This window comes from Pezoporus wallicus, unplaced genomic scaffold (genome assembly GCF_028554395.1).
Source record: "Pezoporus wallicus isolate ANWC-B61680 ecotype Strahan unplaced genomic scaffold, APGP_CSIRO_Pwel_v1 contig_2908, whole genome shotgun sequence".
Lineage (NCBI taxonomy): Eukaryota > Metazoa > Chordata > Aves > Psittaciformes > Psittacidae > Pezoporus > Pezoporus wallicus.
The window spans coordinates 4995869-5023564 of NW_026642179.1; the positions used below are offsets into that span (position 1 = coordinate 4995869).

Genomic DNA, 27696 nt, shown 5'->3' on the forward strand with positions numbered 1-27696 from the left:
TTTCAAAAAAGCAAATGAAAAAAACAGACATGCCTAGATACACATTTCAGTGCTATACACTTAGAAACGCCACAGTGATTCAATATTAGAACTGTCATTTTCAATATGGAAAATACTTTTTTTAAAAAAAATCAAATTATATTAGTTACATTCTCTGCTTTAATGAGCTACCATTCTGATAGAAAAACATCATCTAGTACTAATTTTTAAATTTAAGCACAGCAATAGTAATTCAAAAGCCACAGATTAGCTCCAGTGGACTTTGAACTGCGTTAAAAAGAATAATCCAACATGGGCCATAAAACACATTTGGTACAAGAGCTAGCCATTAGAAAAAGATACCCACTCAAATGCCTAGGATAATGTTGCAAACACTGAAAACAGTCCACAATTCAGACAATGCACCAAAAGTCATCATTCTTTCATTTTATGGCTTATTCTAATAGGAGTGAAGAACTTCTATTTTGTACCAAAAAAATTCCACAGCTTCAGAGGGTGGTCCTAAGAAGTATCCCTGCCATACAGAGAACTTTTTGATGATGGTAATGGGCGGTAAAGTAGAAATATGTATCTCAAAAGAAGTTTACCTTAAAATAAAGTCACAAGCTTATAGTGTTAGAAAGCTTCTAAATATTTACATTATACAGAAGCAACAGCCTTTTTTCTCTTTAGGATAAAAATATTGTGCACAATAAGCAACAGAGTTTCTTATCTATATATTTTAGCCTGTTGTGCCTCTCTATTTTGGGGAAACTATCTGCAAAATCACGTTCAACTTTGGTAACCTTCACTCTTCTAATACAGGAACAAAACAAAGCATTCAAACAGGCACGCATACCCCCACTGTCACTGCCTGCTCTGGCAGCAGCTCTGAGTAACCTGGAGGCAACTATAAAAAGTTTATAATAAAATTTGGTGGAGTTCTGGCCTATGAATCACATCATAACCTCAAAATAACTTATTACTCAACATCCCTGTAAGCTTCCACAGGACCAAAACTTTCCTGGACTTACCCCATTCTTACCCCTGCACAACCATAGCAGTACAGTTGGCAGCACAAGGAACAGTAGCCCATGCCTTCTTAATGTCAGTATTTTTGACTAGTAGCACTATACTGTCAAATAACAATGAACTATCAGTCTCCTCACAGGAATGCTTCAGTCATTTTAAAAACACTTCCTATTCCTAAAAAGAGCTACTTTCAGAGCTAAATAGATGTGATTATAGGACAGTATTAAATATTAGTATCACACTTTTAAGAGGTCTGATCCTTAACAGGTAACAAACTTTTAAAGTTTTTAAAAATATATTGTTTACTCTGTGTTCTGTGAACATATTTAGGCTTCTAAAAACACATTCTGACACTCTGCAATACACCAAATTTCAGAACTTGGTTTTATGCAAGTCAGCTGAAGTTCACACCACTCTCTGTCTTTTAATTCCCAATCATTTTAAAATCGTACTCAATCTAAAACTTCTAAGAGACACATTCCAGGCTCAGCAGTGGACAATATAAATAAGAAATATCTCCTTTCACTTCTAACCAAGTTTGTTTTACTTCAACATTGACAAAACCGTTTTAGCTGTAATCTAGAAGCTTTTGATACTGAATAGTACAAATGCCTCTAAGATCAACTCATAAAAGCAAACTACTTTTAGAAAGGAATTCAGTTGAATGAGCTTTTTTCTTTCCAACTTCAGATATGATCTGCCCTAGCTGTGCTAACCATATAGCATATTTTATCTCAGTTTTCAAGCTGATGCCTGCTTTTCCATACTGAGATCATTGCCATTTCTTGAAGAGGACTTCTGATCTGACATGCAAAACTTCTTAAGATATTAATGCTTCAAAACCTTGAATTCCCATCTTCCATTTTTAAGGCTATATATTTCTGAACTGATGAGTTAGTGACTGAACCTCCACCCAGGCAGATTCTTCACTCTTGAAGACGCTGTAGCAAAATGCTTGCAACCAAAAGTGGTAGAAGCTTAAATATTCTTTAGTCCATTCAGCGTGATGCACAGGAAAGATCTGATGTACCACTTTTTTTTCTATTTGATAGTCAAGTAGCTGAAGCTTTTTCTTTCAGTGAATACAAGAGTTAGCCCTTTCTTACAAATAATCTGTTTCCTGTGCTTGGTTGAAGGTTCGTGGCCTTCCTGTATCTGCTTTAACAAAAGAACTCTGAGGGTTACCTTTCCCTACTTTTCCACTGATTTCCACCTCCCTCCACCCCCCACCCCTCACCCCCCCCGATGCTGCTTCCACTTGAAAGATACAGGGGAACCCCTCCTGTCAGTCTATCTGAACCAGGCCAGGAAATCAACTTGTTCAAGGTAATGAAACAGTTTTATGTATGCCTGAAAAAAAAAAAAAAAAAATAGAGTCACATACTGCTTCCAGAAACCAAAAGGAGGGCATTTATTAACATTAAGTATTTAGTAAATAAATAAAGTATCAAGTAAAATTAATCATACGTCTACAGGTTAAGGGATACTTTGCCCATTGCAGGTCTAGTGAAAATGCAGTTGACTAGTCTAGACAATTATGATCTCTAACTTACACTAAAGAAGAGATTAATTTCATCTCATCTGACCAAACTGCAGCACCATGTAGCTGTCTAGTTTCCAGCCAAGAGAATGACCTTCACTCTGACCAGTGAGCTTCAGTTCCCACCAGTTAGAGAAATTAAGGGGTTTTAAACCAGTTAGACACTGCCTGGTCAGGTTACTCATTACGTACCTTGTTCCCTTGGGCCTTTTCTTTAAGCTCTGCAGAACAGAGAATAAAAATGTTGTGCCCACTCTGTGGAACATTTCAGTACAGAACAAGTTGTTTTGCTGGTTTTGAAGTAAAAATGTAAAATACCTCCCCCCTCCTTTTTTTCCCCCTTCTCATCTTAAGGCTAGCTCAGAAGGCTGTTTATAGAGAAGAGACTGGACTTTTGATGACAGCAAGGACAAGTGCAGAATCTCACTCTGTCAAAGTAAGCATGGAGAAAATTAAGTACAGAGCGCAAGTCCATCAGGAGAACTTAAAAGGTAAGTTTATATAATGGTAGGGGGCAATAGAGAAAAGGGAGCGTTCTACTCATGTTCTGCTAATTTGAAACTGAGGATGGTGTTAGCTTTTTTGCAATGAGCGTGTTTGGATTTTTATGTTAGTGGCATATAATGCAAAAATGAAACAAATCTGCATAATAAACCTATTAACTGTCTTTTTACTAGTCCTAGGACTAGTCAATCCCCTGGAAAATTTAAGACTGAGACACTGGGGTATTAGATATTGAGTAAACACTACCTCTACACATTTGTAAAAATACTCCGTGCTGCAAAAAGAGAGCTTCAAAGAAACATAGTGTAGAAGTAATCAAGGTCTTACTACATCTGTGAGTGGTAACTGCAACATGAGCAAGGAAAAAATTAAGCTAGCTTTTGAGGCAACTGTATGGGTTACATCGCTCTCGCCAGAGGCTGAGACAAAGCAGCTGAAGCTACTACAGTTAGTTATACCTTCACTGCACTGCTTCCCAAACAGACTAAATTAAGAAACCATATTTAAGATGTCTGTTCTATAAATATCTCTGTTTTCATTTAAATACACATGTAGCCTATTTCAAGTATCTCCTATGACAAACTGTTTAATTGAAATATGCATGGAACAGGTCAAAGAAAGAACACAAGTCTCCAGAGAGGAACGAAGTCAGACAGGGAAACCTTTCTGAATTTAACCAAGATCCTTCCTTCTTCTTTGTGCAAGCATGTAGTAGAATTAAGTATCTTGATTAGCTTTTGTATTGAACTGCTTGAATTGTTTTGATATAGTGCAGAATTGGGGAAAAAAAAATGTGGGGGTGAGGGACAACACACATTCCCTAATCTATTAGTATATCACAGTTATGTCTGCACAAGACAGCAGAGGGGAGAAAAAATAAGTCTCAGGAACAGGCAGGACTATTTTAATAGCATGGCTTATTTCAGTTAATTACAGACTTAGATGTTGGGTTTTTTCTGAGGGCAAGTAGGCAGCAGCAAGTGCTCACTGGATGGACTCAGTCCCAGCTGAAGAGACATACTGCTTGAACATCAGAGGAATCCCAGGAGTTTCAACTTCTGTAAGTACTAACTACTAATTGATTTGGAACCATTTCCAAAGAGCAGCAAGGATAGCTTCAATGAAGAAAAGGGGTTGTCAGACAAAATCGCACCTTTGTAATTTAATGAGAACAAAGAGGAAGGCTAGGCTCCTTTATGCCTGAGTGACAAGATACGCAGATCTCACTTTCCTTTCTAAAGAAATTGCTAGCAAAAGGGTTCGGACTGGACATGCTAGAAGGATGCAAGGGCAAACAAAAGTCAATACTCTGTCCAACTCATGCCAACTTCCTGACTAGAACTATAAAATGAAGTTCAGCATAACACCTTGAGCCCTACAAATTACAGACTGCTTTGGGTTTGCGCTTTTTTGTTTGGGTTGTTTTTTTCTAAGCCAGGCCTTTACCCAGATTCTTCTATTGAAGGAATTATTATTATAGTTAAAGTGAGCCAGAAAACCAACTTAATTGCAATTCTGTTTCTTGGGCCAGAGAAAATTCAGGAACTTAACCCTAGCACTGATTTAAGGAAAAACAGGAACTTCCCAGTGAGACAAGCATGAGCAAACTCATGCAGCAGTGCTATTATCCAAGAAGTGAAGCAACACTAACTGGGCCAAAAGATGTCTCATCTCTAGGAGCAATTTCAGCCTTTAGATCTGGCATCTAGATCTTTGCTTACCCAAACTGTATTATTTTATCAGAAAACTGTTTCCAAATGTGAGGGAAGACTGAACAGAAGAGGTCAAACACATATTAGAGTACTCCAGACAACCCTGGCAAAAGCCCAACCCAGTGCTGCAGTATCTGGGCATCAGCTAGAGCAATCCTTATCACGAAATATATAAGGTCAAAACACAATGCAACTAAGGGCCCACCTACAATCGAGACCAACATACAGCCAAAATGGGAGAAAAGAATAAAAGCTAGTAGTGCCAAGTCCAGTCCTGAGAAGACACCCTGGGCATTAAGACACCTTTTACAGGCTTCTGTCCTAAGCAATAGCAAGGATTTAAGCTAACAGAGCAACTCCGCTTTTTACTAAGCCTAATAGCTACCACAAAGGGGGTGAGGGAAACCAATTAATTTAAACACATATTGCCTGCCGTGAGTGGCTGCACATTCTGATCTTATTGCCTTTGGGGTTTTAGTGTTTTTTAAGCTCCCACACAGCATGATCTTTCATGACTGTCAATAACAGACCATTATTATTTTACTCCCTCTTGTCTCTGTGTATGCATCTAGATAAAATAATTCTTTCATTTAAGGCACAGCAGGACACCTCAAAATATTCCTGAACATGCCTAGGAAAGCAGCAAACTAAGGGGCTGAAATGGAAATATTAAACATCCTCCACAAACCACATGCACCTTCCAAGATAGATTAGAAAGAAACATGTTGGTAAGTATTCTTGGAGTCACCTACAGAGTTTTCTGACTTCATTCTGTTATTGATGGTTCACACACTGTCCTTTTAAGTACTATATTTCACAACTGGTTCACCCCTCACCTACAACTGCAGCTGTTGTCTAAATTAAAGTTTCCTTTGAAATGAAAGAAAATCTTTTCTTTAACAAGGAGATCTTTCCACACTGGTTCACAGAACTTTCACAGAGTGGTAAAAAGAATACAAAGCGTATTTTATTTCACTTTCATAATACGGTTCTGCTTTCTACATTATAAAAGAAACACTGATTTTTCCATTATCAGTTAAGACAGGTTTATGCTTTATTTCAAGGTAAAATTGTCTTTTCTTCTTTGAAAGCCTTTCTCAACACTTGTTCAAATTTTGTTTGCTGTCAATTTTGTTTTGTTTTTAAACAAACTGCTTTGAGTACAAGGAAATTAGCAACCCCAAATATACCAAAGCACACAGCCTTTCAACCCCTCTCTAGAAACAGGTAAATGTACATTTCACTTTATTTACCTTCCTGTCCTTTGCTCCTTCTGAAAGAAGGATTTCCTTGTTTTCATAGCGAAGTACATTTTAGAGCTCTCAAACAGTAGACAAAAGGGGGTAGAGAGGGGAGGAAAGTAAAATCAATTAAATTCAAACTGTGAACCATGAGCAGCAGAGCACAGAAGAAGGTGGTATTGGACAGACAGACAAAAATTACTAGTGCTTCTCATCCACTTAGAATTTCAACAGTCAAACAAAACCAATGTGGAGAAAGAAGCATAAGGCATAGTAAGCAAGTGGTAAATTGAACCCTGGTAAGTCTCTACATAAATTTGTCTGCTACAAGCCCCTACACGGGCTTTCCAATCGCTAAGCGCTTTACAGACAGGGAAAAGACAGCTCTTTAAGGCCTGGGGATTTCCAAGCCTGAGATTGTCTCAAAAGCCGATTCTCACCACAGCCCAGTTCCTAGTACTTCTAAGGAATTGGCAGGGCAGTTACATTAGGTATCTGCTTTGAGGAAAAACACCCATCAAAATTATGCTGGTTTGGCTCTGGCCAAGACACATACATAAGCATAGTAAAAGGTACCACAAGGAGTGTTGGTAAGACATTTAGTTTTCCTTCACTAATGCAAATAGCTCATGGATCTGATTATGGTGTAAGCAGAGTAAAGGCTAGACATTACCACTGGTTTTCCTCCCTATTTAGGAAACTACAGCTATGTCCACAAAAAAAAAAAAAAACAAAACACACTTCTGCAAGTGCGTTTATACAGACACATACACACATATATATGTAAACTTACTGTAACATCTGTTAAAAAAAAAAAGAGAAAATGGTCATTTATTCCTTCTTTCTTCCTCCTCCTGTGCCTCACCAACATTCCCCTTCAAAGAAGGGATAGTCTTTTATTTCACCAAGCCTTCCTTCAGAATTCTTTACTTCTGACATAAAGACCCTTCCCTTCCACATCTGTTAGTCACTAATCAGATCTGCCTTTTACAGTGTGAGGTATCAGAAATAAGAGAGCATTTTCTTTTTCCAGAGCTAAGCAAGACATTTAGTAAATCCTCAACTTCTCCAAGATAATACTCAAAAGACATTTAACAGGAATTCATTTGTCTATGGATCAGAAAGAGAGGTTTTTTCCACCCTTTGCACATCTGCACAGATATTGTGAGAAATCAATGCAAGTATTTACTTCCCCAAGCTGGCACCTCACTATTCTTTTTGAATGCTTAGATCAGAAGGTGAACATGTGCAGTTTGTTTTACTGCACTGGTGCAGTTTTTGCAAAAGTGTTTTAGAGATCACAAAGTAAACCTAGCCACAACCATTCTGAACATTCCTAGCACCACGGCTCTGCTTCAAGGAGTGTAGGTTTCACATAGTCTAGTCAGATAGGCAAGCTCGAATCTCTTGCTTGGCTTCTCAGCCTTATTTGGTTTCACTCACAATGCCTCTAACACTACCACTACGCTTTACCAGCACTTTTCAGGGTAGAATACCTTCCTGCTATTTATGAAGTATTTCCACTGCATAATTACAAGTGCACCCAACACACAGTAGCTAAGGGCCATTTAGAATTCAGCAAACTATTAACTTGGAATCACTCTGGGTAACAAATTACAATTTACGCTGGCAGGCAGCTAAGCCAGAGTGCTCTAAATCTGTGATCCAGCTTTATTTCAGAGAACAAAGTTACCAGCTAATCTTCTAGACTGAAATAATTTCACCACCCCCCACAGTGGCTTTGAAAATAACCTGTTACTACTCTAATGCGGTTTTTTATTTGGAATTTGGTTTTTTTTTTGTTTTTTCTTTTGCTTGGAGAGGGGGAGGTTTAAACCCAGTGCAACACCTTCTTACATACTGAAGGAAGAACATGAACACATTACATTTTATTTCCATTCACATATTTTACAGGCTTCTGTTTGGTAAGTTGAACCATGCTATACCTTTCCACCCACAAGCCCCCAGAAAAATAATCTTGTCATCTTCTTTTTTTCCCTACACACACTTGCACAGTACCATGCTACCCAGCTGTACTCTTTTGTTGCCAATAGCAGTAACTTTAGAATCAATAGCAGCAAGGGACTTACACTGGTCACTCGACGGTAGATCTGCGCAGCATTTTGGCACTCGGAATAAGGATACTCAGACGTAGCCATCTCTAGCATACACATCCCAAAAGCATATACATCAACGGATTCATCATATTTCTCTTCATACATCTCAGGGGCCATGAACTCTGGGGTACCTTAAATTAAAAGAACGATTCAGACTCTAAATGTCTCAAAGCGAGCAGAGGCTGCTGGCGTTACTCACCGCAGGAGGAAGCGGATGGGAAGACCTGTGAGACAAGAGAAAGTGGAGGCAAAAAGAAGAGGGAGGAAACCCTTAGTCACTCTGTTGCATCAACATACTTTGTGAGTCTTCCATTGCAAGGCCTTATGAAATAAGAATGTCAAGAAAGGACTGATGCAAATTCCTGTTTCATGTGTGTTAGTTAATCTAGGTATGAAAACAGACTCTATCAGGCAGGAGTCAAATACAGGGGAGGGTATAAGAAGAGGGGAAGACTGTAGACTAGCCATAGGCTACAAACCAAATACTAAGGAGAGTTAAGGCACTTACCTTTTATCCCTGTAAGAAAGAAGCCACATTAAACCTTGTTTCAAAAATTACTCAACTGCCTTCTGCTGCAAAAAAAAGTAGTATTGGTAAGAGCCCATAGCTAGTCTCTGATGTGGTGCTTTCCATCTACTTTTCTAAGTAGGATGGCTTGGGAAAGACCTTGCAATGAAAAACTCTATTGTTACAAACATAAATCTTCATGAAAAAAGGATAAAAGGTAGTTTTCTGCAAAGGCCACTCACCAGAGCCCTTTTCTTCATATACTTACCTTCCCACCTGCAGTATATTTATAGGCCTACTGCAGATACAGGCATTAGTGAGGGACATCCTACAGTCAAAAATACTCAGAAATACAGAGATTGAGTTACAGGCATAGAGCGTGAGATTCAACAAGTCCCATTTAAATAGTGTGCAGAAAATTATTGCCCAGTGAAGCATCACAGCATCCCCTCAAAGGGATTGCACTGTATGATCAAATTTACTTTAAGCCAGAGATGCAAGTTTGCTTTTTGTAAATTTAAGCACAGAATTATTTCCTGCAGACACCAGATTCAAGACAGTTCACAGCTCATTCTATAGCTACATTGCTTGTTTTCACCACACTACATCAAAAAAAAAAAAAAAAAAGAATGTAATTGCAATCCTTTATCCAAAACCTAACTGTTAACAGATAGATAGATATGAAATGGACATTTTTCAATTACAATTTAGAAGATTAGGTAAGAATGCTTAAGAATTTTTTTTATTATTTATTTACATTGTATGCTTGTCTTTCCTATTAATACTTTGACTTGGTTAAGAAGCAGGAAATATTTCAGCAACAGCTGGCAAAACAATTGATGAGTATATACCATTGACCCCATCTAGGAATCTAGTATAGGACTGTTGAGTAATATCGCATTTTAGCAAGCTCTAAATACTGGGAGAGAGAGAGAGCAACTTCACACCCTGTAGTCTATTAACCCAACTATGGAAACAAAGCTGATAAAACCAATTCTTTCAAGAATTCACAAGAAATACTAGTTCCATTAAATCAATTTCTGAAAAAGGTTATTAGTGGATATACAAGAACAGAGCCAGTATAAGGTAATACTACCCCAATGCATCGTCTTAAGTTACACAAATCCATATTGTATAGACTCCCTGAGTAGGCATTACATCACAGTCAGACTGTGATATAAAGATTCTTTAATATACCTTAGTTTCTGATTACTCACAAAGTACAAAAGATTTCATACTAGCCCCTGGTGACAATATATAAAAAAAAATGGTTAGCTGTATAAATTAAGGCTACACTAAACATCAAAATGTTGCTTGGTCACCAAAATGCATTTGTACATTACTTGAAGCAGCATCACGCTAAAGCAGAGATTTATGTGTAATTAAGAATGGTTTTATCAACAATGTTGCACTAAACTGTTGGGCAGGGCAATAAATCTATATTCCAAAATGCTTAATGTTAATATACAAATACCAAAAGTACAACCAAAGTTTCAACATGTAATCTTATCAGGAATGACCTCAACAGCCAAGAAATGTTTTCGCGCTTTGTCCATGTACCTTTGAAACCATATGTTTAAGGATGGAAAACAAAGACTTTGAAAATACTCAAGTTTCCAAATAGATAGACCGGCTCATCAACCTCTGAAACAGTAGAGGCTTACCTATCACACTTTTGGCAAAAGAAGCTCGTTTCAGGGTTGCCAGACCAAGGTCTCCAATCTTGACTGATCCAGTAGGGCCAGTAATGAAGATATTGTCACATTTTAAGTCTCTATGAATGATGGGAGGAGTGCGTGTGTGTAGAAATTGCAAGCCTTTCAGTATCTGACGGCACCAGCTTCGTAGTACTTTAATTTTCATCACTTTAAATCTTTTCAAATACCTAATGAAAAAAATAGCAGTGGGTTAAACAGGTTCTGCTAACAAACAGTAGATTATGCTGTATCATTTTCTGTTTTGAAGTAAAAAGCAGTAATGAAACAGATGTACAAATTTCAACTTCACCTTTTATTTTAAAAGCTACCTGGACATTTCCAGACTTCAGAGGAGCTAGAGCTGATGCCCCGCCTAAAACCTACCCACTTTCTTCTAGCTAGGGGACTATAACGTTGAAAGATATATGTGAAATGCTTGATCTATAGCTAATAATTCATTTGCATAGAAAGTCACCCTATGGTAACTAAACAGTTGGCTTGCTAAGTTTCAAGGCACTGCTTCCCTGACAAAGAGTTAAAGGCTTATGCATTAAAACAACTCTTTATCTATTCATTTAAGAGGGTTTTTTTCTTCCCCTTTATCCTGAAACTGCTCAAATAGTTATAACCTTTTCCTTGATGAACTATAACTGGGTGGGAAGGTGGGCACTATAGCCAAAACACTAATAACAACCAAGTACAGAATTGTTGCAATCTGTGAGAGCTCTGCAATCAGTACGGATAACTTTGACCAGGGTGCTTGGACTAATACTCGTAAGTAAGGTTATCACGCTACACTTTAAATCTGCTTCAAATTTACTTGTTATCAAGTGAATTAGAAATTCTTAGAGATCACTTTCCTGCTGCAAGACGGGTTTGATCACCTGAATCTGACTGGTACTACTCACTACTGCAAACTAAGAAATGTAATGTTTATGCATAGATATGGATGGGGCAGAGAAATCTTTAAAAAGGTTCTGTCAAATAACTGACATGGAAGAGTTCATACATAAAGTTAGGATCCCTTTTCAGGTAGAATGTGACCCAACCTTGATTATTCTAACACTGCTGCTTTTTAAAATCCCATGCCAGAAGAGTCAATTTTCATACCAGAACAAAATTTTCCAGTGCTTGTTACCCAAAACTGTGACCTTATTCTACTCCCTAATTTCTACAGATTAGAGATACCCCAAGGTGAATAACCTGTGACAGTGATCAAGTAAGTGCTTTCCAGCAGTGTATGTGTAGAACCTCTCTATGGGTGAATTTGAAGTGTTGTTTACTTCCCTTTGAAAAGTATGGGGTGAAACACACTTAGAGAAAGAAACTAGCATGCTGCGTAGAGCAAGAATGTTATTCAGAGGGTCTTATTGAAAGTCTCAGATAAAGAACAGTTTCACACTACTGCAAGACTGGTAGGAAATTCTGTGACCAGCATGAAGTCTACCAACTACAGTCTTAAAATACAACCAAGTCATGTTCAGTTATTCCATGTTTTCAGTCTCTTTTGCATATCCACTTAATCAGCAAAAAAGGTAGAGATTAAATGACTCGAATCAATGCCAACACAGAAATGTGGTATATTAAGGCCTTTTACTATTTTGCTCCAATTCAAAAGAATATCTGGAAAATCAAGTTGCTAGCAATAACACCACTGTGAAAACAGATCTGTAAAAGCAATCGGGACTCAGTTCCAGAAAGAAATAAAGTCTCAAAACAGAATGTAAAGACAAGCACGGAGAAAGCCAAGCGAAGGAAGGAGACAAACTGAAGGAGGTTCTGAATCACATCAGCTACCACTTGAATTCTTGCTATTGACACAACCCTCATTCATCTCTGTTGAGTTTGTTCCAAAGATCACATGGTAGGGGCACTTCAGTTCAGCATCTGGAATCCTTAATTACATTCTTGGTTTCAAATATGTTAGTCTACTGCCAGCTTCTCACTATTAAAGGACCTGGGTCCAACCATCACACAGCATCCTGCAGCGCTGCTGTTATTTTTCCGTAACACTGTCATGAACTAAGTTAGGTCTCCCTCAAAAGATCCTTCTTAATCCAGTTCCCTCAGCCTCTCTTCACAGAGCAGTGACAGCAGCACTTTACCATCTTGGTGAGCTTCCACTTAACTTGCCCCTGTGAAATCAACAGTGTTGTCTATTTTAAAGGGTAGTAATGATTTTCTAAAAAAAGACAGATATTTGATCTTTGCACAGACTACAAGTGAAGATGAGAACACAGAGCTTTCTTTATTAGCTTCAATGAATAGAGACGGAAACTACAATTTGGCTGTCTCAAGGTTGGTTTTTTGTGGGATTGGTTTTTGAGGGTTTTGTTAAGCAGGAATGCTGCTGACCTATAACATCTCAGCTCAAGGATCTATAGGGAACCCTGCTAAGTTAATAGAAGTAGTTATGAAGATATGTGTCCTACTAGACAGCTGACACATTCATTTAAAGTGGATCAGGACCCATACTATAACAGCCTTGGACAGAACTAGTGCCTGAGACCTAGGTCAGATAGAAAATTGCTGCTTTCATTAACAGTATAATTAAAACTTAAAATAGGCAACTCCATTTTGGTTTTCCAAGATTTTAATTCCGTGATAGCATAACAATGGCAGTTTAATTCTTTACAACAATTGAGTTGCAGTACTTTTGCACTGGTATGCAGAAAATCAGGGACTTCTCTTTGTGCAAAATTAGAAGTTTGTGCAGACAGCATTTGAAAAGATTGAGTCAATAATATTTTAACATGTGTGTGTATATATCTAAATGTGTACAAATATGAAAATGCATGAGGAAAATTTTCTTTCAGATACCATCACACTTCTTCTGTTTACCTTTTTACATCAAGTGGCAACAACGTCTGCATCCCAAGTCTCAAAACAAGAAAGGCATCGCTTGCATTAAATGTAAGTAATGTAAACATACAAAAAGAGAGAAATGGAAGCAATACTCAGCCAAATATGAACAAACATAAGTGTGCAGTGTAAATGTAGGAATATGACACAAATACATGAAATACTTAATGATACTAAATTTGGCATATCAGAATTTTCCAATATAGTTTACCTGTCAAGACTCAAGTCATGTGGACAAGAATAAACTAAATCACAATTATAACACAAACTATGAAATAGTGGGGAAAAAAACCCACCCAGAAGTTTACAATTTAAAAGATGTTCTATTAAAGATCTTATGAGTTATTTCTGGATAAACTTCCATACTTTAGAGTATAAAATAATCTTACAGACAACAAATCTGAGGTATTTCTTCCTACCAACACCCTGCATATAACTGTCTATTATTACCTTGTCATCTTGCTTATGCCACCACATAACAAGATCCAGATATTAAGATCGGGGGGGGGGGGGGGGAAGGAGTAAAAAAGGGAGGGGGAAAAAAAGGTTAAGTCTAACACTATATATTCTAGCATAAAATTAGGTAACTTTAAATAAAGGCATCTGTACATAGCTGTAAAGCCTTTATGTTATTACTGGCTCTGGAAACAGCACATAAAGAGATACATTCTATCTGAAATACTTTGGCCAACCTCAGAAAAGCCTTCCCTGAACATGCAGCTAAAATAAAAAGTTGCAGTATCTTCAACGGCAACTTCCAGTGCTATTTCAAAAGGCAAACGCTTCCCTGTAATTACAGGCCAGACTCCCAAAGTACCATTTTTGTCTTAAGTATGTCCATTTGAGGCTATCAATAAGCATCATAAAAAACACAAGACATTCACATACTATTTTAGCCAAATAGATTGCAAGTTGTTTCCAGCTCCTACAGCCTGCTTACACATTTAGAATTTGAATTCCTCTCCAAGACTTAAATGGGCACTGAATTAAGACAACGACTCACAATCCCTGAATTTCAGATGCCGGCAGTTTTATTTCCCGTAGATTAATGGTGACTGGATGCTGGTGAACACACTCATAGCCCTACAAGTTTCTACAGTGCAAGGTGAAAATGTAATGCAAGTATAACCCCCGCAGGCTCCACATACCACTAGAGGGCCCTCGCAGCAGCTCGATTTGCCGGTGTCTGCCTTCAGCTCTGGCTTAGAGACAACTAGTTTCACTTAGCTAGTTTTCCAGGTTGAAATTCCAAGCATTGGCATACTTCCAGATTTTTTTTTGTACTATTTCATGAAGTTTCAGCTAAACAAACAGGCAGTGGTTTGTTGGTGTTGTTTTCTTTTACATATTATTTGTACTGTAGTAACATCCAAAATTTCTCAAAAGAGGTGAATTAATTCAGGCTTTGAATGTTACAAATCATCTCATGCTAATGGAAAGCAGCTGGAGCAGAAAATGAAAAGTTGTGAGAAGTGAAAATAGAGCACTGTCTTCCTGAACCCTTAAAACCTAAAAGTTTTCTGCATGTGTTTACTAGGACATCACAAGGAAGAATGTGACAAGCTTGCTAATTTAAAGGATGTTCTACTGAACTCTGCACGGCTAGCAAGACTCCTTTTAAACCAGAATTTCCCTACAGGAGGTTAGCCCTCAGCAAGAGGGCTCTCTTCTTACCTATTCTGAAATGTGATCTATTTTTAGTGCTCTGATTTTGTGCTAATGATTCTCATATGCTTTGACATTCCTTAATTTACTTACGTTTTCAATGTTCCAGATGTCATGAGTTCCGTCACAAGAACAATACACTTTTTTCCTTTCACTGTAGACTCCCAGGAATCATAGAACCTAACAATATTGGGATGCTGAAGCCCTTTCAGCATCCCAGCTTCCTCTTTAAATCTTTGACGCTCTGATTTGGACAGCTTCCGATCCTAATGAAAAAGAAAAGGTGTATCAGAAAGCTTTGCTTTATTTCTTACTCAGAGAAGCAGCAACTTGAACAACAGTTGGGTACAGTCAATGAACAAGTAAGAACTGGCAATCTTAAATACGATTTGGTTTGCAACTGCCCTGAAATACACTCATTTAGAAGACATTCTTTTATAGTCTTTGTCATATTTTTCCTTACAATCTTGAGTGCTCTCAGAGGTAAGAATTGCAAGTCTGAGGATTATCCCCTTTTCCCGTTTCCTCTTCCCCTACTCTAATAAATCTAGTCATTGCCTGAGTTGATGTGGAAGGAGGACATAATGTCTTCAAATATTCAAGTGATCCACAATAGACAAAACTGGACTATTTAAAGCATCTCTCTCATGTTGTACATAATAATGTTTGGTCATTCCTATGTGTATAATATCCAGACCACTGGTAACAGATGGGATTAACCTTCCATATAGGGGGTAGAGCATAAAACCTCTCTAACACATACTATGAACTTATAACTGCAGAAGAACAAGCGATTAAGTTGGATTTTCTCTGATTAAAAGCACAACCTCATGATTGAACAAGTTTCCTGTAATCTAGCATCAAGGAAAACATAACCATAACTCACACTAGAGACAGAAAGCAATCTTTTGGCCAGAGACAGACCATGAAAAAGCATTCCTAGACAATATTGTTTTATTATCTCCCAACAAGTAGCTACCACATAGCATCAGGACTCTGAGCAGCTATTACCAGACTAAGCTGCACATCTCAAGAAAAAACAGTCTCCTCATGCCATTCACTTTTCTCAGCTTGCCAATGCACTGGCCACACCAGTCAGATTGACAGACTGACATAAATTGGATCTATATGCAGTTTGTTTTAAAAACTAAAACAAAAACACCCAAACACGCAACATTTCAGGATATAATTAAAGCCCACAATTTTAGATTCATTGCTCCTAACAGTTATTTAGGAATAACCAGTGACCTCTTTGTCAAATCTGAATAATATTCCTAAGTCACTTGATTTCATATTTCCTTTTCACTTAAAGGAGGTAGTAAAACCATGCAGGGTTTACTTATACTGCTCACAACCTCCTACTGTCCTCCAGGCAGTAATTTCTCTTCCTTAGTTTGCCGGTAATGTGTTTTCCCTATACCAGTCAGCCAATACCTAAACCATCCTATACTCACTTAGATCATTAACTTTTTCTCAGAGGTTCACAGAGTATCTTTCCATATGGACAAACTTCATTTCCAGATGAAGCTCCAATTTTCAAGTGTAAAAGCCTTCCATGTAAAAGTTTGAGAACAGAGTTGAAACAATCTCAGGAATCACTACCTTATCAGTGCCTATGAACGTCAGCCACACACACACTTTCACAGTTCTTAGGAAGATGCTAAATTCTTCAGTCTCGCAAATTTAGTCTCTAGACATCAAAAGCACTCAATCCTGCAACTGTTTCACTCTGCAGAAATTAGCACTCTTCTCACTCCTTCATAAACATACTCGCACAAACAAATTTTGAGATAACATGTTTGCAGAAACACTATACAAACATTTGAGTATCATGTCTGCCTAGCTGCTGGTTTGAGTTTTTTCAATACAGAAATAATGCTTCCATTTGCACTAATAGCTTTCCTTTCATTACAATAAATAGGGCAGCACAACTTCTGTTCAAAACCAGCTCATCTTGACTCCTACAAGCAGCTGTGATACAGAAAAGCAGTGAGCTGCAACAGGCACATCAGTCAACAGAGCATACACACGTGCTTCTTAGAAGCACTCCATGCTTCAAGCAATACAAAAATCACAGTAATGTAACTATTCTTACAGTAAAATAAAGCAGTCTTCTCAGCCTCTGCACCTGATCCACATAATCCACATATTAAAATTAGTTACATATGGTTATTATAAAAACATGGCTGCAGCAATTACTTTTATATCACCTTTAAATTTAGCCATGTAATACGAACAGCTGCACTCATTTTTGTCCAAAACCTACATTTTAGATACACATTTGGATTAAATTTCCTTTATTTCATGCATTTTAATAAGTTATCTACCACAAACACTACTAACCTGTTTTGGACTATACCTGACATTAAATTATCATCCTAATCTATGCAAACTTAATCTCTCTTAAGGGTCTTACATCATTTTCCCTACCACTGTACTACTAACCCCAAATAGAATCTAACAAGTGCTAATCACTCTTATCAATGAGCAGACTCTTAACAGGCAAGCATATTTTGACTCATTTCCCTTTCTGGCCACATCCTGTTCCTGCACACATATCAGTGAGGTTTAAAACAGACACTCAACACTTCAGCACTGGCATTAGAGAAAACAAAAACAAAACACTAAGACAGTGACAACACACTGAGTAATTCAACACTTCTTTGAAAGTCACAGTGCCCTAATGATCTGGGACAAGCTTGGACACAAACATGGGCTAACAAATTTCACCTATGGAAGACAGCTACATTTTTGCAAGTAAGGAAACATCACACCCTTCAGTGGCATACTGCAGCAGCAAACTGTAGCGGGAAAAGTTAAACAGAACTGTAAGGAAAAGGCAGAGAGGCCACTTGTTTCATAAGACTAGCAACACATACTACCTTTAACTACCCTCATTTCCTTGGATACACAACCCATACACTCATCTGTAAGCGGGTGGGGTTTTTTTATATTCTTTCCCTAAAGGAGCACAATGCTAGGTAACAGAAAAGGATGAACATGCTTTAAAAACACATAACCCTAGCGTTCAGGAAAATATCAGATCTCACATACCGTTATACCAACAAAATTATCTGTACACACAATGACTGGTTATACTCATACAAACTACCCTGTAATGCAACCTGTTAGGCTAACATGCCATTTAAAAACTACAAGTACACTTTCAAAACCTGAATATTCTGTGCACTAGAACCTTAAAACATACCAGACAGTAAGATCTGCCAGACTGCATAGAGATGGACTACATCAAAGCCCATCCCAAGTACTACATTTTGGCACCTTCTGAGTTTTAGCATGGGCAAAATGTGACAGCTTTATGCTCTTTCTTGCACAAAGGTGCAATCTAAGCAAGTACTGAGATAAGCAAGGAAATAAAGCACTATATGTAATTTGGGAGTCTGAGAAATGGTGCTACCAGCCACATGAGGTATGAATACTTGAGGAAAGGCAGAGGACTGAAAACATCTTGGAATCACATGAAATTGCTGTATCACAGAGCTGTGGCAGACAGAGAACAGCCATCACACTTAATGAGAACTTAGAAGAGCATTTTCCAAGAATTTGGGAAGGGAACAGGTTTCACAATCTTCAGTTTCAAGTGTGTACTCCAAGAGAATCAAAAGCCCAGCTGTGTCCTCCCAACAAGGCAGCTACCTGGGGCAATACTCAGATTCCAGTGGGGCCTTCAAGCAGGAGCCTGCAGGAAGGCAAGACCCTCAACTCTATTTCCACCTCTAAAGAGGTAGCAAAAAGTTTATGACATCATTCCAAATAATTCTCCATTTGATTATCTCAAGAATTAATCAAACAGATCTATCCCCTGCAGCCTTCTTCCTGTAACTCACAGTCTAAATAGGTATGCAGATGGTTCATTTCAACATGTTATTTGTTGGTTTCATCTGGAAGCAAAAATGGAAATTTCACAACTTAACATTCCTGTATCACAAAGTACAAGACTGGTTAAATAAATTTAATGTTTCCTTTTATTTTTATTTTAAAAATTAAACAACAAACTGAACAAAATAGAAAGACATCTAAGATGCTTTTCCATAAGCCTGGCAAACTTGAACAATTTTATAAAGAAACCACCACTTTAAGAACAGTTAATAATACATGGCTTGATATCCTGTCCTTCAAAGATCAATTTGTCTTGGAACTCCTACTAATAAAATCAGAAAATGGACACCCTCTCTCCTCCCCCAGGCTTTATTTTACCATAGTGAAGCAACTTTAGGCAGACAAGATGAAGTCCTAATTCTGGAAGTTACCAAATCACATTCTTGCACCTCAGTTACCACAAGCTGAGCAGATATAGCCCAAATATTTAAAAATATACAAAGCTGTCAAACTGTAGGAGAGCTTGCTTCCTAAAATGGATTTAACTATCCTATAAAATGGCCAGCATTGGTGTTCCTGAACTGAGAGTTTCCCTGGAGGACTCAAGTGTCACATCCTAATCACTGGGCTGCCCTTCGAACAAACCGAAACAGATGCATCAAGCCCACTCCGTTCATTTCATTCATTCCTTTCCACCTACATTAAATTGTTTTGACAAGCCAGGACAAACAGCAAGGCTTCCCAGCACGTGATTCGCTGTTCTGCAGTGCCAGGGGTCTGAATGGAGACAGGCAGCAAGTGAAGCAATTGTTCAGCTCAGAACAATTCAATAAGCTTTTCTTGGCTGTTTCAATTTATCCCTGCATTTCCCCTCCGATTTTTTTTTTTGGTCAGGAAAGAGCTATCAAAGGTGTTTACATTACACAAAGTAAAACAGGGATCTTGGTCATTCATGACCACAGTCATTACTTTTTCACTACTAAACTTACACACAGAACTATTATTATTCTCTTTCTATCCCTCTACATAGGTGCCTTGCATAAATGCAAGAAGAATCCCGACTCAAAACCACTCCTCGCCCCTAAGATTAGTTATTGTATCAAGCCACAAAAAAACAAAGCTCATCAGCAAAAAATGCCTATATTCCTTTGGCAAGTTTTTTCAGCCAAGGCTTAATGTCTATTCAGCGCCCTTAATGAGGAAAGAAAATACATTTCTGGCACCTAAATTAATCTTAAATTTCAGCTTGGTTACTCACATAGCTGTTAAGTCTATCAAGTAATGTCTCATTTGTTTTCCTTTAACTTTCTATAGTGCTTCAGAGTCCTGTCCTATTAACATTGGGACAAGAAATCCTGCATCTGCAAAGCACATCACAATACCACAAGTGGTTGCAGAGCCTAACTCAGACACCAGAAACAGCAGGAGAGCCATGTTAGCAAGGCATCAGACTCTGCTCTAGCCACTCAAGTCTGCTCTTCATTCAGACCAAGCTCAGCCAAGTCTCTTACCTCTGCTATCCATTTTTACTGACACCAAGTGGTCTGAGCTAAATTCTAGGACAATTCAACAGGCATTAAATGGACAGAGTTACACAGAAAAGACACACTGCATTTCATTCTCAAATACGTGCTACAGGATGCCAAGCAAGTGGGTAACAAAAGAAACACTCTACATGGAAGGAACTAGATCTGCTAACTGCTATATATCCTCAAAGGTTATTTTCTGTTTCCTGATATCAAGCACAATTAACATAGACAAAGTGGCAGAGAACCCTTATGCACAACATAACAAACCTGACTCAAATCTGCCTATAGTCTCCAACTTCTACAAATAGGCAGACTCACAGGTGATAGAGGTCAACTTTAAACTGGATATTTAAAGAAAAAAAAAGGCATGAGCTGCTATTCAACTTAGCTGTTTCCTCTTCCACACTATTAGGAAGATAATAAAGTGGAAACTAAGAAAGACTGGACACTTTACATACTACAGACAGGTTTTACCAGCTTTCTGCATATCCTACAGCTAGATTCAGAAATTCTACATAGCTAATGTTACAGGGACAGTTAGTTAGCAGGTTGTTGGTTTGATTTTTTTAAAGTACAGTAGAGCAACACTATGTAGCTTTTATCCAAAGAGATGCACTAGAAATCACAATAGAAAAATTAGTACCAATGAACTGTCTTCAGGCGATGTGATCAGAAAGCATACAGCCACGAGACTTCAAAGTGCTGTTGAATTATAAACAGTCTGAATCACAACCATGGTAAATTATCTGTGCTGAGGTTACAGTAAGCAGCATTTCATCAAGCTTTTCAAATGTCTGAAAATTTGAGAGGAAGACACTGCTGCTCCCAGCCTATTATTCAGAGGAAGAAGTAGTATACAGAACAGACAAATGTTCTTCTGTGTGCATTTCTGCAGCATATGAGAAAGGCTTCTTTGCAAGCCTTTTAGGCAAGGTTAATGAGGGGTCATCAGAGGAGAAGCTAGCAAGACTGCACTCTGATATTCAGCACTGTTAATGGAACTGAGGCTTTGTGGGCTGCAGTGTTCTCATCCTGAAAAAATTTAGCAGTTTAGAGGAAAAAAAGAGCACAGTGACCATTGAGCTACATTAACAAAATACCAACAAAGAATTCCCAGAGCTTAAAAATCATCCAACGTTACATAGTTAGTACCTAGAAATGGAAGACTCAGTGAGTAAGACCCACATCTACTTCTGCATCAACACAAACCTCTTCAGACTTTCCAGTGTCAGTGTTAAAGACTAGCAGAGAGAAAAAAGGAGGTGAAGGGGAAGTGACTGTTCAAAACACATCCCTGTACAGCCACAGAAATTGAAACTGATCAAGGATCTACACAGACACCTCCACCAGCATACCTTTCTACATGGCACTGAATGCAAAAAAAAATGATTAAATGGAGCTGAACAGCTGTTGTTCCAGAAGTAAGCATGTAGGCTACACAACCCCACTTTTCCCAGCCACTCCTTGTAAGAGTTGAGCTATAGACCCTTCACCAGCTTCGTTGCTCTTCTTTGGACATGCTCCAGCAATTCAATGTCTTCCATGCAGTGAGGGGCCCAAAACTTTTCAGCCCCTTTTCTCCTCATAGATTAAAGATGGAAGACAATGTTCCTGAGGATGGCTAGTGGAATAAAGTGCAATGCCAAGTTAACACTTACTTACTGAAAGTAAAATTTTACACTGCTGCTTGGCAAGTCTCCACAAGAAGAATCAATTTTATATAAGCTACAAACAGCCTTTGTGGAGTATGAAAACAACCTTAAGAACGAGAACACTCAAGTATAATATACACATCTAACACAATAGAAAAGATTAGGCTTAAAACAGTAGTGTATTACACTTTTTAAAGTTCCTAATTCAGGGGGAAGATTCTTTTGTAGGCTTCCTCTTACACAAGCTATTAAAAATGCTTTAATTTTCAGTAAAGTACACAAGTACTCAACCTAAATGAAAGGCTGAAGGATTATTCACATTAGTTATACTGTTTCATGGTGTACATCCTCTATTTTAATTTCTGGCATTTCAATACACAACAACAGTAGCACTGCACAAAATTTATCAGAAGATGCAGTTAGTTCACTAAAAACACATCAAAAATTTAAATTGTTTCTTGTCCTTTCTCTTACCATAGATACAGGGTAAGCGATACAGTGAACCATAAATCATAGCACGGCTTGAGCTGGAAGGCACCTTGAAGATCATCTAGTCCCAACACCCCCCGCCAAGGGCAGGGACACCTTCCACTAGACCAGGTTGCTCAAAGCCTTGTCCAACCTGGCCTTGATGGCAGCACCTCACATGATCAAATGCATGCAAGTTTATTGCTGCTGCCCAAAGATTAGAATTAAGGAAACAAATTACATCTTGCAGAGATGATACTTGGGTAAACTGATGGCAGGAAGAAGAGGAACAAAGAAATGAAACTCTTAATGATTAGACAGAAGCCTTCATCAGTCAGGGTTTAGTCTGGAGAAGTCAATTACATATATCCTGAAAGAATCAATACTTGAGTAAACTTCAGAAAATAAGAAATACAAGTTTGTGTTAACACTGAAGAGGGAGTATCTGCAACTAAAGCCTATGCATGTGACAGAGATACCAGCACCACTCCCCATTTTATCCTGCCACTGTTTGTCAGTTTGGATGAAGCTATGATTCATCACCACAGGAGAAGGGGGAGAACACCACCAGTAATTACACCTCTCTAATATGGTTGCTTCAGACTTTTACATAAGCAGCAGCACCTCTGCCAGCAATAGTAGTAGCAGCATCTAAGACACCTGGTGGCAGCAATGTTATAGACTTAACCTATGCTTGAAGACGCACCCTCAGCAAGTCTCCTGATAACAGAAAGGTCATCAGAACTGAAGTCTGTGCTTGCTTGCACCAAGTTCTAGCGTCATTAAACACTACTGACCTGTAACTAGTCACAATCACATGGTCCTCCTAGGTCTTCAGCTAGAGAAAAAGTTGGCCAAATCCTCAAGTTTCCAGGATCCCATAATTCACAAGAACATTCAGTAGTAGACACAGCTAATACTGTTATTGCAGTAGGAAGCAGGCAGCAAGGAATAACTACAACATGCAAAACCAAACATGCTTTAAAAAAAAAAAAAAACAACACGGGGGGGGGGGGGGGGGGGGGAGGTTAGGAACACTGTTAAACTCACTGACTTGGTGAGATACAAAGTCATTCTGCCTCACTTCCTCACATGGAACAAATGGCAGAAGCGGGATCAGAAGTGTAAGAAGCTCGCAAATAGAATGTGCAACACAAACACAGCAGCAGAAAACCATTTCTGCTTCTCTGCAGGACAACAGTAGATCAGTACACTTGCTCTTTACATAAGGAACAAGACATTTTAAAGTAGGATGCCCAGTAACAAAGTTGATTTTTTGTTACAGGAGCAGTGTGGGAATTTTTTACATTCAGCAATGACAAAAAATTTGTACTTTGGTGTAGCACTGCTACACCAGTGGGCTTCAAAACCATGTGCAATTCTAGATGGAAGGCACATGCTCCATGCTCACCAGAGACAGACAGATGCAAACATGTTGCTTAGAGACTGGGCAGTCAGCTGTACCTCAAGTTCCTCCTAAGGAGATAATGACAGAAAAGAGAAACTATACAAGTCCAAAAGGGCTATGCCAGCCAGAAGCCTGGCTGGCAGGCTTCTGAAGAATTCAGTCAGTGAAGATTACCATTAAAGCTGTGAGCAGCATGAATATGATGTACCTGGCAGTAAAACACCTCACTTTCCTGAGGAAAATTAAACATAAGTCAAATTGTACCACCTATAAATCTCTACCAGATTACCAGCTTGTTTTCCAGAGCTGTGTTGTGTGTGAACATACGCACTGATACAAGTCTATATTACTCTCCCCACTGTCTCACAGCAGCACAAACATTCGTCCACAAAGTTGGCCAAACTGCAGAAATAAACCAAATTCATCTGCTTCTGCAGAAAACAATGACCAAGACTAATCAGTACACTGCCTAATCTTACAATTTCCTTTGAGAAACTTGCATTCATCAGAATACTGCCATGAAAACTTCATAGCAGCTTCAGAGTAAATTAAGAACTACACACATACTTTATCAAATCAGTTATAGATTTTCCTTTGCTTTCCACACAACCAATAAGAGAAAAATTTTAAACAGTAGATATGAAATCTATAGTTTAGACATGACCTCTTCTGGAATCTCTCAGGTCCTCAGGAATCTGAACTAAGAATGGCAAGCAACTGTTTAGGCTTCAGTCATTTCTATTCTAGGGTTGCTCTAGGCAGCATCTGTGTTTCCTTACGCAGTCTGGAAAAGAAGATGGCTAAAAGTTTTATTCAATTTATTTATTCTGAGAGGTTGAACGTAAGGGACAGTAATCAAACTGGTGGGCTATACAAAAATAATCAGCATTAGAACAGAGAGCTCATCTACTTATTTTCACTTTAAAATTGCTATTTGATCCATGGAAGATAAATGGATATGTTTGCTATCTGATACCAGTTCACAAAAAGGCTTATGCTTATTACATACAGCTTATTAAAGAATTGAAGTGTTAGCTGAACTGAATTCATGATGAGCTATTAACCAGTTGGACCATGTTGTCACTTGGCTCAGATGCCTCATTAAAAGTTTTGAAGCTCATGTCAACTCTCATTTTGCACTGAATTGATTGCTTTGTCATTGAGAGCAAAGGTACATCCAATCATCTCAGTTTAATTTTACTATGAAAATCCAATTCTCTGTTCAGCAGATGACAGTATTGCAGGAAAAAGCCTCCTCCATGATCTATTCTGGTTACCTTACAGATTTATTGACTCATTGCATCAAAAGACCAACTGCGGCTCTTTTTATTTTGCATACTTCTGCATGACTGTAAGAGTCCTTTTATGAAAAGCTACATGTCCAGAACAGGGTGAACCCTTAACAGACTCTGATAAAGGCGTATCAGTTTAGAGAATCAAAACCATGCTACAATACTTCATCCTATATACGTCACAAAGCTATTAGCAAAGGGTAAGAATTAACCCTTTGATGGGAAGTTGCACTGATGTGCTGGCTGGAAATCCATGCAGACGTGTCAAGATGACTCCAAAGATTCACTAATATCAATCAAAGTAGAAGATACACAAGAATTAGTAATGTTCCTGTGCCTCTCACAAGTTTCCTTGCAAAAATACCAGCATAAAGCCTAGAGGCAATAATCTTGAACGGTCTATGCTATTATTTAAGCAGCAGCCCCTGCAAGGCTGCCCTCTGCACTCTTCCAGTTGTAAAATGAGCTCACACCAGCCTATAGTGCATGCTAGCTTCAAGTTTACACACAAAATTGGAACATATATTGTGTATGCAGTTACTCTTCCCAGCTTTGCTTCTTTCTCTGCAAACACATCCAAAAGAAAGTACTTCATTTAATTTACAGAATTGTGGATTACTATCAGTTATGACAGGATGACATATGAAGTGTAGGCCAACTACCGGCAGCCAACAGAAAATCCTTACAATAATCACTAGAGAACTCCAAGCCAACCATATCTTATTCAGAGACAGATTTCTCATTCAGAGATCCTTCAGGGATTAAACAAACTCCTCAAATCATTACCAGGTGTTCTGCCCATTTTTTGCAAGAAACACAAAACAAAAAAGGGATCTCCTGTTTGGAAAGACTAAAGAGTTCCAGAAGCTACGAGTTTTATGGGGGGACCAAAATTTGCATTTTAGATGAAGTCTCAGTAATACCTTGCATAAATACTAGTATTAGTAGGAGCATTTCCAAACATGAAAGTCCTAAAACACACTGGAGGAGCACTTGGGTATTTTTAAGACTCACTTGATCAATAATGCAGTCTTCCTGCAACCTACCAGAATGACCATCTTCATCTCAGGCTTCTCATAAAGGGAAGCAGTAATAATTTTTCTATGCTTACCTCATAGGTTGTCTTACGAAATCATTCTTGCACCACTAGTATGTTTACTGCAGACTTTCACAATGATACCATAGACATCAGAGACACTTATGTTTACAATGCATCATGTACATATTCCTTGACAAATACCACGCAAGATGTAGAAAAGCTACTCACAGTCAAATATCTCAGACAATATCAAAGGTACCACTAATATGTAAATTTAGGAATACGCACATTATCTTTTACAGAGCAAGGAAATAGAGCATAGGGAGTCAGTGTAACTGAAATGCAGATTGAGAGACCAGTTTGCTCCTATTACCTAAAGCAACAAAGGATACAACACCTAAAAACAGCAAGTGATTTGCTGTACAGGTAAAAATATGAACACCTCAGACATAAAAGGACTCTCGTCATAGAAGTTGTAGCAAGAAAAAATAAAAGGGTGGGGAACGAACCACAGAAACCCACATCCACACTTAAGCGTTAGTTTGTCCTGCAAGAAAGTCTTCAACATCCTTTGACAACTAAAATCCAGTGTTGTAACACAATCAAGATGAAGAGGGTAATCTTGAAGGTGATTCAAAGCTGACAGATAGGGAAAAATGCTAGAGGAAGCTTAAGATGAATATTCAGTATTTTTTTTTTTGTGGAATTTGGGAACTATATATGGTAGTACTGCCATTGGCAAGGCTATTTTGTATTTAACAAAAGGTTTTTTTTCTCTGAAGAACACTAGTGGGATTATCCTGCACTGCCAGAAGACCAACCGTGACCTAGAAAATGTCAGATACTCACCACAACCTATCTAAGTATCAGCTATTCGAACTGATACAAGCTTATCCAAAAAATCTGTTCCTCACTACAGTGTGCTTTAGTCACATACTGTCTGTCCTTGGTCTGATGCCACTTTACTTGTGTGAACAGAATACTGAAGGAATTTCTTGAAGACAAACTGTAATAACTGAAGATGTCATGGTCCAGAGGGCCTACCTTAAATGGGTCATGACAACTTGTAAGCACACTTCCTTGTTTTCAATTTACCTCCTACTTTGTCACACTGAAGACCTTTACTTGCAGTTCAAAATTAATTTTAGCTGTGACCTAAAGTGCATCAAAAAAAAAAAGGCAAGATGCAAATAGTCATCCCATACAGCGAAATATCTGATGCTCTGTGCATCATACAGAAAATTTATTAGTTACGTTGAACACTGAAGAAGTTTCCTTACCCAGAAAGTTACCTGAAAACATTTCTAGCACCAGGGCTCCATCTGAAAAACACTCTTGCATGTCCAGCAAATCTGTGTACACAAGAAGCCATGGCAGCTGGAATTCAAATTAAAACAATTTACCAGAAAAGCTGCGCAAGTTCTGGTACTGCATCCCTTGCTTCAATGGCAGTAACTATATTTCTGTGGGGAGATAAGAGTGGGTAACTAGATTTGAGACATTTCATGTTTCTGTTTAAACTGAATTCCTTGCCCCACCACAAAATCCCAAGCAGTCTCTCAGTAAAACAATGTAATTAAGCTAAAGACAGTTATCATAAAGATAACAAAC

The 27696-nt window shown here is 38.3% G+C and overlaps 1 protein-coding gene and 1 long non-coding RNA gene across 13 annotated transcripts in view; one reads left to right on the plus strand and one right to left on the minus strand.

The window, feature by feature from the left end:
- The window catches only part of WNK1 (WNK lysine deficient protein kinase 1), a 105793-nt gene that overhangs the window by 54696 nt on the left and 23401 nt on the right, over positions 1-27696 (minus strand). For 11 of the 12 annotated variants that reach the window (XM_057427980.1, XM_057427986.1, XM_057427982.1 and 8 more), the window contains exons 2-4: positions 14951-15123; positions 10298-10518; positions 8099-8256 (exon numbers count right to left, since the gene is read on the minus strand). In XM_057427980.1, coding sequence (XP_057283963.1) covers positions 8099-8256; positions 10298-10518; positions 14951-15123 — 552 coding nt within the window. Of the gene's footprint in view, positions 1-8098; positions 8257-8324; positions 8350-10297; positions 10519-14950; positions 15124-27696 lie in introns of those variants that run through there. The other variant, XM_057427992.1, reaches the window with a different exon arrangement.
- LOC130609235 (uncharacterized) lies at positions 2589-20301 on the plus strand. The gene is made up of 2 exons (XR_008974739.1): positions 2589-3042; positions 20012-20301. It is a non-coding gene; the product is annotated as an uncharacterized LOC130609235 (long non-coding RNA).